We start from the raw sequence: 10,173 nt of genomic DNA on the forward strand, positions 1-10,173 counted from the left end.
ACACACACACATACACACACACACCACACACACACATACACACACCACACCCACACACACATATACACACACACCACACACACACATATACACACACCACACACACACACACACACACACAAAGTCTTTAGTGCCCAGTCTGGTCCCTGGCTCCTTATTAGTGCCATTAGGTTGTTATTGCTTCTTGCCATACGAATTGGGGATTGGAGGCTTCTCTACAGTGCTAGGGGAATATAGAAAAGAGACACATCACAAGCAGCTTCTTAGGGTGTTGACACCTCAGCTAAATGCTAGGGGATGTGGAGAGGAGGCAACAAAATAGAAGGAGCAAATACGCGTAGGAAGCTTGTGTTATTGTCACAAGACCCGAAGGAAGCATGGTGGGAAATGGCATGCAGAATGAAAGGCCTGTGTGAGCACATGCTAGTGGGCAGGCTCTAAAGGAAGCATACAGTCCCGACTCTACAGAGCCTCTTCTGATGGGGTGCAGAGATGGCAGGAAACCACAGAAACATGGGAGCACCTACTTGCCGCTGCCTTCCAAGAGCTCTGATTAAAGGCATCCTCTGCCATGCCAGGCAACCTAGGTTTTTTTATTCTGCCATCATCCCATCCTAAGTGCCCACAATTCATAGCATGTTATAGATCTGCAATGAACACCCCTCTCATCCTTGAATTATATGAGAGCTTCCCAGACTTAAGAGAAGTCTTCAATGTATAGTCTTCTAAAAATGCACTACAGATATGTGTGTATTAATTATTCTAACTATCTAATGTGCATTAATATAGAGAATACTTAAGTATTTTAAACACTGGACATTCTAAATAATTTTAATAGTATAAAAATACCATAGTATTTATGATTGAATATTTGCCCTTCCTTACAGTTTAGTTTAAGAACGCTGGTAATATTTATCCTTAGTTTTGGTGGTGCTGGGAATTGAACCTCAGGTCTACTGAATACTAGGCAAGTATTCTACCACTGAGCTACATCTACACCTCTGAGCTGTGTCTTCATTGCTGAGGTATATGAACTATGTCTCTATCACTGAGCTGTGTCTCCTAGTTTTAAGTTTCTACCTTTTAAAAATCTTACTATTTTTTTTAAAGTCCATCCTCCTGTGGAGGTTTTAAATGTCTTTTCATTTGGATTTACTTATCCTGGGCCATCCACAACTTTATTTTGCCATTGTTACAGTTTTAAAAGCATCTGATTTATTTCCCAATGGACAAAACCAGAGGCCTCTTTCTCTGTTTTGTGTGTGTGTATGTGTGCATATGTGTGCATGCATGTGCATGTACAAATGTGTGTGTGTCTTTCATTTCTTGTGATTTTGGCATTTTTCTCTCAGTAAAATACTAAGTGGAGTTAGGCAAAAATAAACTCTTTTGTGTACTGAGGGGCTCATAGACGGACAGAGCATCATATCTAGAACACAATTTTTCATGGTGCCTTCCAAAGAGAAATTCAGACATCAGCTCCAGGACTAAGAGGGATGACCATGGGATGCTAAGAAAGAGCACTGGGTGATTAAAGATGACCAGATGACTGGATAAAGTTGGGACTGGGATTTAGGGATTCCTTGCACTACATAAATTATACTCTCCAAGACTCCATGTCTCCAGGTCCTCAGAGGTGACTCGAAGCTTCAGTTTCAAGTTGAGTACATTTTCCATCCATGGATTTGCTTGTTTTGTTCAGTTTTACTTTGAATATTTGAGGTCGTCTTTACGACGTAACAGCTAAACCCACGGCTTCCTTTCTCGTAAAACCAAAACAAAAAGGCTCTCTGTTCAGGTGTCATGTGTGTGCACTACACATATGTACCACGTACCTTGGATCAAAGCTGTCTATATAAAGTCCTTGAGTCTGTGTGGGTTCAAACACATCTCAAAGCTTCTGGATCCTGTTGGGTTTTACTCTGCTCCCTGAGGACCTCAGCATATTTGCCCCCCAGCCATGGCTTGTCTTGGACTCCGGAGGTACAAAGCTCAACTGCAGTTGCCTTCTAGGACTTGGCCTTTTGTAGCCCTGCTCACTCTTTTCATCCCAGTCTTCTCTGAAGGTGAGTGGAGACTTCTGGAACATGGAGGTGGAGGAGGTGTTTTTCCTACATGGGTTTCGTTTTTTTTTTTTTTTTCCAGAAGCTAAGGACAGTGATTTATAGAAATGCCAGAAGTTAAAGCCAAACCCTCTACTTTTTGGTTTGACAGCTTCCTACAGACAAGTTCCAAGAAGAATAGAGGAGGTCTAGCAGTAGCGAAGGAGCTGAGACTACCCACAGCAGCTTGCTGGGATCTCAGCTGGGACTTAAGGAACCATGAGAGCTGATATGGGGGAGAACAAGTTCAGGTTCTTCTTTGTCACTGTTAGAAAATCCTGTAAAATTAAGAGATTTAACGGGGGGGGCATTTGAAATCGTGAGTACATTTGATCTTGATATCACAGTAACATTAAGATTTTTCTCCTTACCCCCAATCCCACCCCCAAAACTTACCTAAATTCAAATAAATAAGAAGTTTTCCTCATTCACTTTAAGTTTTTGAGACATTCTTAGTTCTTTAAATTATCACACCTAAGGCTTAGGGGACATAACAGAAGAGGGGGCAGAAAGACTATGAGAGCCAAAGGTACATAGAGTTTACTGAGAGATTGTGTCTCTTAGGATGTCAAATGGTACACCCATAAAGTCTCACCAACATGACTGCCTAAACTTGAGCTGAATAAGGACATGAATAACAATAGACATACCCAAGTGGATGGGGAAAGACCAAGACACCTCAGCACTATAGCAATAACTACAGGAAGCCAAGGAATATGGAGAGTAGGAAGTTTCCAAGGGAAAAGCACACCAGCTGGCTATCCAGTATCATATGGTCAGCCTTCAAAACAAAAAGCAAGTAACATATAGAATGAGCAGGTTTCATTAAGAATGACTATAACTATAGTCTGTGCATATCACAACAAACAATGAGAACGGGGGCCATGAATTTGAAAGAAAAGCAAGGAGGGGTACATGAGAAGGTTTGGAGGAGAGAAAGGAGAAATAATGTAATTATATTAATCTCAAAGAATAGAAGAAGTAATAAGTAAAGGGAAAATAAATTTATTTTAAAGATGGGATAGTTTTAAGTTGAAGGAAGAAAGAAAAGCAAAGTGATAGAAAGACAAGAAGAGGGGAGGAAGGAAGAGAGAAGAGAGGAAGGAAAAAAGGAAGGAAGGAAGGAAGGAAGGGAGGAAGGGAGGGAGGAAGGGAGGAAGGGAGGGAGGAAGGGAGGAAGGGAGGAAGGGAGGAAGGGAGGAAGGGAGGAAGGGAGGAAGGGAGGAAGGGAGGAAGGGAGGAAGGGAGGGAGGGAAGGAGGGAGGAAAATAATCCTCAGCATGAAGAGGCCACCTGCAGAATGGCAGAACATCCTGCCAGCTACATACANAGGAAGGGAGGAAGGGAGGAAGGGAGGAAGGGAGGAAGGGAGGAAGGGAGGAAGGGAGGAAGGGAGGAAGGGAGGAAGGGAGGAAGGGAGGAAAAAAGAAAGGAGGGAGAAGGAAGGAGGGCAGGAAGGAGGGAGGGAGGGCGGGAGAGAGGGAGGAAGGGAGAAAGGAAGAAAACAATTATCAGCTTTTTGGCCTAAGAGTCTTTTTATTATTTTTTTTTCTTCATAAAATCCTTAATTGTTTCATTAACTATCCGTGGATTTTTAAGTAAGAATCCCTGTTTTTTTTTTTTTAGATGAAATAGAAACTTTTGAAAGACTAATACCAGGCTTGTTATGTGCCTTGAAATGTACATATCTACTGGACCCTGAGTATCTCTCTCTAAATCTTTTAAATTAAGGAATCACATAGTTTGTGTGACACTGATGCACAAATGATATTTGATAATCTAATTTTACTAAAGAAGTCATGGACAGTTTCTTGTCTGAATAGGTCACAAAAACCTTAATGTGGGAGAGAACATTTTTTAAACACTCTAGTGGGGTTTCCATGAGCAAAGGGTGCTTGCAGAGTGTCTCTGATAGTAGAGATGAAGGCTGGGCAGACACCTGCTGTTTCACCCGCCAAGCTGATGGAGTAACCATGGCAACTGCCACCATATTGTTCTCTTTTCTGAGGACAGATGCTAATCAGTACAGGTGCTTTCAGAAGAGACTAGGGTATCTATACAGCCTAGTTTATGGGTAGGAGAGGTGGTCTTGGAAACTAAGCCTGGGGTAGTATTCAAGATTGTAATACACTGAAAACTAATTATTGTCTTGTTTTTACAATCTATGTTAGTAAACTACCAACGACATTGTTCAGTTTAAGTTTTGGGTGTAATCTTCAATATTGACCAGAAAACATCCAGGTTAGTTATGAAAAGGCAATATGACAGAAAGCCACTTTTGTTTTGTGTGCTGAGGGTACAACCCGAGATCGTGTGTATTCTAGGCAAGCGCTCTATCACCGACCTACATCTCCAGCCCTTCTGCCTGTGGTTCTTTGTTTTGTAAAGCAATGTCTTGTTGTTTAGCTGATGCTGGCCTTGCACTTGATATGTAACCTTCATCTGCTGGCTGCTAGGACTGCAGATTTGTACCACCAATACCGGGCTACAAACCCACTAATTTCTAATGATGAAGGCATGTTTGTATAGAGAACTGGACTCCTTTCTTCTGTAGTATACATGGAGGAAAGAGAAAACAACAACAAAAACAGCAGCAGCAGCAACAACAACAACAACAACAAAAACCCCAAGGACGAGGAAAGTGTTAAGTGAAGGAAAGAAGGGAGGCAGAAGAGGTAGCAGGGAAGCAGGGGAAGCCCACAGAAGTTAAAGCAGGGTTGCCTCAACCCAGAGAGGAAATGACCCTGGTGCCCTCAGCTCTGTGGCTTCCTTGTCTGATGTATACACCACTCTACCACAGTGATGCTGGGAAAAGGGTGACCAGTGCATTGTCCTGAGGTTCAACTGCTCCTGGTTGACAGAGGCACGCTTATAAATAAGTAGGTAGGAAATTTTGAAGCTTACTTTGAGAGATGAGGCAAGGTTCTGGACCTCAAGCTCCAGGAATGTCTCGACTGCCATTCACTATGCTTCCTGCGTGATATAGTCTATTATCACTAAAGAAGGTGCTGTACTGACATGTAGGCTACCCCCTTTTCTTACTGCAGGAGAGAATAAATGAAAGGAAGAACTATTTGCCAAAATGACACATTTTATGAGAGTCAGATCTTCTATTTGCTATACCAGTATTCTCCTTGCCATAGCCAACTGTCTTCAATAAACTATCAATAAGGGGATCTTGGAGAATGACTGACAACAGCTGAAAGATGGGAAGTGGAGTGCCAGGGTGGATGGGTGGAGAGGCAAAGAGTGAAGGGAGTGATGAGTTTGTTGAGGGGTGAGCTTGCAGGAGTTCATCCAAGATAAACCTCCCCTGGCCTCAGGTGTGGCCTAATAGTCCCAACCGTGGATGATCATGAGCCCACTAAGTGCCCTTTGGCCTTTCTATGCCAGCCATACAGGTGACCCAACCTTCAGTGGTGTTGGCCAGCAGCCATGGTGTCGCCAGCTTTCCATGTGAATATTCACCGTCACACAATACTGATGAGGTCCGGGTGACTGTGCTGCGGCAGACAAATGACCAAGTGACTGAGGTCTGTGCCACGACATTCACAGAGAAGAATACAGTGGGCTTCCTAGATTACCCCTTCTGCAGTGGTACCTTTAATGAAAGCAGAGTGAACCTCACCATCCAAGGATTGAGAGCTGCTGACACGGGACTGTACCTCTGCAAGGTGGAACTCATGTACCCACCGCCATACTTTGTGGGCATGGGCAACGGGACCCAGATTTATGTCATTGGTGAGCAAAGCCATTCCACTAAGAACAAGTCTGTTTCATTATTATTGTCTTTTCACCAGAATAGTTTTGTTCCTTGGTTTGGGGTCCTTCATAGTTAGGTCTGTGATGCATAGCTAGGAATTCCCTAGTAGATAGTAGTCTTGCTTATACTGAGTAGGTACATAGCCATCACTCTGATTGCAATGAAACGCGTTTGGGGATGTGTTTTTTATACTGCTTGCTGATAGTCTAGGACACTTGTTCTTGAAGTTTAGTCTTGTCCCTTTGATGGCACTCTGGGAAAGTCATGCATTAAAGAAATAGCCAGACTTCCCTATGGTTTACCAAGACAAGTTAGGGTTGACTAGCAAAACCTGGAACCTCTAACTTCCTTTTATTACCCCATGAGGAACCAGGACCCCACATTTGGAAACTGTCTCAGGAGGTTGATGCTTCGTCTTCTGTTGCAGATCCAGAACCATGCCCGGATTCTGACTTCCTCCTTTGGATCCTTGTCGCAGTTAGCTTGGGGTTGTTTTTTTACAGTTTCCTGGTCACTGCTGTTTCTTTGAGCAAGATGGTGAGTGTGATGTTGACATTTCCCCACAGTTAATGGGGACACTTTTAGTTGTACCCTACTGACCAATTGGTGTTGAGTTGAAGTAATAAACAAGGAGCAGGAAGGATAGGGTAAAGAACACGCTAGAACCCCATGCACTTGCCTTAGAGGTTTCGGGATGACTAATACTGTACGTGAGCATGTTTGACAGTGAATGTTTGTGTGCTTCTGAGCAGGGTTTCAGTTTGAGTAACTGTTTGAACAACATGGAGCAGCTGTTTTGGTTGTCACTGTCATGGCAATGTCCTTAATCCTAGGACACACAGTAATCTCTGGGCAACCCTTTCTAGTTAGAATCACCTAGATGGATGTTTGTCCTTTACCAAACACCATCTCTTGGTCCCTCTTGTGTCTTCTTTGTTCAAGCCATAGCTACTTGTAGAATACCCATCCCCATTATCTATGTACTTACCCACCTTGCCTTGTCGCCCTCCCTAGCTCAGTGAATGAAAGCCCTTGTTTTTATTTAGTATATTGGCAGTGAAAAGAGAGAAGTGTAGAATCAAGTCTCCCGTCAGGGTTCTGAACAGCCCTCTGCCATGTCTGTGTAAGGCTGGCTTTCCTTATCACAAGCAATGTCCTTTGTCCCCATCTCTTCTTCTTCTTACTCTTCCTACTCCTCCATTTTCCTCATCTCTCTACCTTTGTCACTTTCTGTATCTCTTTCTGCATCTATATTCACACACACACACACACACACACACACACACACACTTTCACAGAATCTTTGTTCTGTTGCTGTCTTCCTGTTTTATCTACCATTAAGCTACCACCCAGGCTGGCTGACTAGACATCCATTGTTGAAGTGTTGAGGTGACAGAAACTGGAAACTAACACAGACAAAGAAAAAGCACTAACAAGCATAAGAGGAATAGAGATGCGGAATTCAGCTTCAAAGCAGGTTATCAGAGCCACCTTCAAATATTTCAGGTGCTTTGATTACCATAGACACGATCTAGTCAACTATCTTGGGCATTTTGGTTGTTCTTGGTGAAGTTGTCTCAAAGCCCCTCTCTCCCTTTTGCAGAATTATTTATCTAAGGTGAATTTGACTAGCTCAGTTAAGAACATCTCCCAGAGTTTATAATTCTGTATGAGGTTGTGGATGTTTTATTTTTGCTGGGGAGGGACCCGATATTTACTGGTTACAATTGGCTTCTATATTCTTTGATAATAATTGCTTTTTAAAAAATGTTTTTGCAGCTAAAGAAAAGAAGTCCTCTTACAACAGGGGTCTATGTGAAAATGCCCCCAACAGAGCCAGAATGTGAAAAGCAATTTCAGCCTTATTTTATTCCCATCAACTGAAAGGCCGTTTATGAAGAAGAAGGAACATACTTCAGTCTCTAAAAGCTGAGGCAATTTCAACTTTCTTTTTCTCTCCAGCTATTTTTTTTACCTGTTTGTATATTTTAAGGAGAGTATGCCTCTCTTTAATAGAAAGCTGGATGCAAGATTCCAATTAAGCATACTACAATTTAAAGCTAAGGACCATGAACAGAGAGCTGGGATATTTCTGTTATGTCAGAACCATTTTAATAATAGCATCACTTGGAAGCAGCATAAGGATATAGCATTATGGTGTGGGGTCAAGGGAACATTAGGGAATGGCACAGCCCAAAGAAAGGAAGGGGGTGAAGGGAGAGATTATATTGTACACATATTGTATTTACCTGAGAGATGTTTATTACTTAAATAATTTTTAAATTTTTCATGCTGTTATTTTCTTTAACAATGTATAATTACATGAAGGTTTAAAAATTTATTCACACAGCTATGTGACATAGCCAGTGGTTCCAAAGGTTGTAGTGTTCCAAGATGTATTTTTTAAGTAATATTGTACATGGGTGTTTCATGTGCTGTTGTGTATTTGCTGGTGGTTTGAATATAAACACTATGTATCAGTGTCATCCCACAGTGGGTTCTGGGGAGGTTTGGCTGGGGAGCTTGGGACACTAATCCATCAGGTTGGACTCAAGGTCCTGCACCAACTTGCTTGGAAACTAGATGAGGCTGTCACAGGGCTCAGTTGCATAAACTAATGGTGATGTCAGAACTGGGTCTTTACACTCATTTTAGGTTTTGTTTCTGCTTTTGTTTTCTTCAATGATTTGCAAGGAAACCAAAAGCTAGCAGTGTCTGTATGAACCTGACAGAACACTGTCTTCAAGGAAATGCCTCACTCCTGAGACCAGTAGGTCTGGTCTTTTAGGAAGCTCCAATACTAGGGCCCCCTACAGTACTATGGCTCCTCGAAAACACAAAGTTAATGCCACAGAAAGCAGCAGATGGTAGGATGGGATGCACGAGAGTTCCTGAGAACTAACACTGTTAGTGTTTTCTTTTTAACTCAATATTTTCCATGAAAATGCAACCACATGTATAATATTTTTAATTAAATAAAAGTTTCTTGTGATCGTTTTATGGGCTTCCCAATTTATCAGCTTTGTTTTTAAGTGTAGTGTTTGGGTTTGGTTTTGAAAAATGTTTTAATTACGTGTGTCTGTGTGTGGATATGCACAGATATGTGTAGGTGCCCCTGGGGTGTGGGATGTCCCCAGAGCTGGAGTTACAAGTCGTTGTCAGCTGCCTGATGTCAGTGCTGGGAATCCAACTCCTGCCTTCTGTAAGAGCAGTCTGCTCCCCTAACTCCTGAACCAGCTCTCCAGCCCCTAAATTGGTTTTTGATGGATTCATTCAGCACTTAGTCGAGCCTTTTATGCTAAAAATCCTGGAAACAAACTGGATCAGTGAAAAGAGGAAAAGAATGTTTTATGGATCAGCCATGTACCGGCCGTTATCTGAAGCCCATTCCTGGAAAGAGTCTATCATGTACTCTTAATTTCTCCTTTTTGGATAAAATTCAGGCACAACCATCCTTTAAACTTTACACGCAGTTCTCTTTATCCAGATTCCCCACTTCCTCTTTCTTACCCGCAGTTTGCAGCTTCACTAACTGATTGCTGTTGCCATAACAGCTCCCAGGGCTGTTAGATGTTCCTCCTGTGGCTGCTCTGATTGGCCTTCATTGTAAATGGAGAGTTCCCCTGTGTCTTAGAGATGGACTATTTTACAGACGCAGAGGAAGCACGCCTACTCTTCTGTGTTATTAACAACACTCAAGATTTGGGCCAACTCAAGTTTCTCTGGTTCTTGGTTCACCAAGGTGTACCATTAGCCTGGTTAGTGTCACGTAAAGTTTCTGATGCTTGACCTCCACATCCTGTTATTGTCATGTGCAGCATTCTTTGTGTGGTTGCAGACCACCTGTAACTGAACACGTTGGAACCCTTGCCACAGACGCTGGCTCAGGGCCTTGACTCTCTGTGCTCTGACTCAGAGGCTTTGGATGGTGAGGCTGGAAATCTCCCGGAAGTTCCTACTGCTTCCTTTCTCATGATCACTTAGGTGGCTTTCTTTACCCATGTCTCTCTCTGTGTGTCTCTGTCTGTCTGCCTCTGTCTATCTGTCTCTCTCCCTGTGTCTTTGTCTCTCTGTCAGTATCTCTCTCTCTCCCATTTGCTCACTCTTGCACACACACAGCTCCCCAAAGTCCTAACAAATGAGACAGCTACTGTAAGCATTCTAGAAAGGCTTGCTAAGTAAGTATTACCTAAAACATGCTGGTATAACACGGGAGGCTCTGCTTCCTGCTCTCTTGGTCTTTGGTTGATATCCTTGATGAAATATGTAAAAGTATTTCAGCTCCAAATATCTCTAGGCAAATTTCAA

The 10,173-nt window shown here is 42.6% G+C and overlaps 1 protein-coding gene across 2 annotated transcripts; it reads left to right on the top strand.

Moving 5' to 3' along the window:
• Positions 1-1,814: 1,814 nt before the first annotated feature.
• On the top strand, positions 1,815-8,864 carry Ctla4 (cytotoxic T-lymphocyte associated protein 4). Of its 2 annotated transcripts, XM_021173488.1 has the most exons (4): positions 1,815-2,066; positions 5,496-5,843; positions 6,293-6,402; positions 7,645-8,863. In XM_021173488.1, the coding sequence occupies exons 1-4, from the start codon at positions 1,961-1,963 to the stop codon at positions 7,747-7,749; spliced, it is 669 nt and encodes a 222-aa protein (XP_021029147.1). In that variant the 5' UTR covers positions 1,815-1,960; the 3' UTR covers positions 7,750-8,863. The 2 variants fall into 2 exon arrangements, with proteins under 2 accessions (XP_021029147.1, XP_021029151.1); XM_021173492.1 differs by lacking the exon at positions 6,293-6,402 and having other exon boundaries at positions 7,645-8,864.
• Positions 8,865-10,173: the final 1,309 nt, after the last annotated feature.

This window comes from Mus caroli, chromosome 1 (genome assembly GCF_900094665.2).
Source record: "Mus caroli chromosome 1, CAROLI_EIJ_v1.1, whole genome shotgun sequence".
NCBI lineage: Eukaryota > Metazoa > Chordata > Mammalia > Rodentia > Muridae > Mus > Mus caroli.

What these genes read in the sequence shown, in the direction of transcription:
- Ctla4 (XM_021173488.1), top strand. Translation starts at nt 1,961, where the DNA reads ATGGCTTGTCTTGGACTCCGGAGGTACAAAGCTCAACTGCAGTTGCCT. An exon ending in GACCCAGATTTATGTCATTG is followed by an intron (nt 5,844 to 6,292) that starts GTGAGCAAAGCC and finishes CTTCTGTTGCAG; the next exon opens with ATCCAGAACCATGCCCGGAT. An exon ending in CTGTTTCTTTGAGCAAGATG is followed by an intron (nt 6,403 to 7,644) that starts GTGAGTGTGATG and finishes ATGTTTTTGCAG; the next exon opens with CTAAAGAAAAGAAGTCCTCT.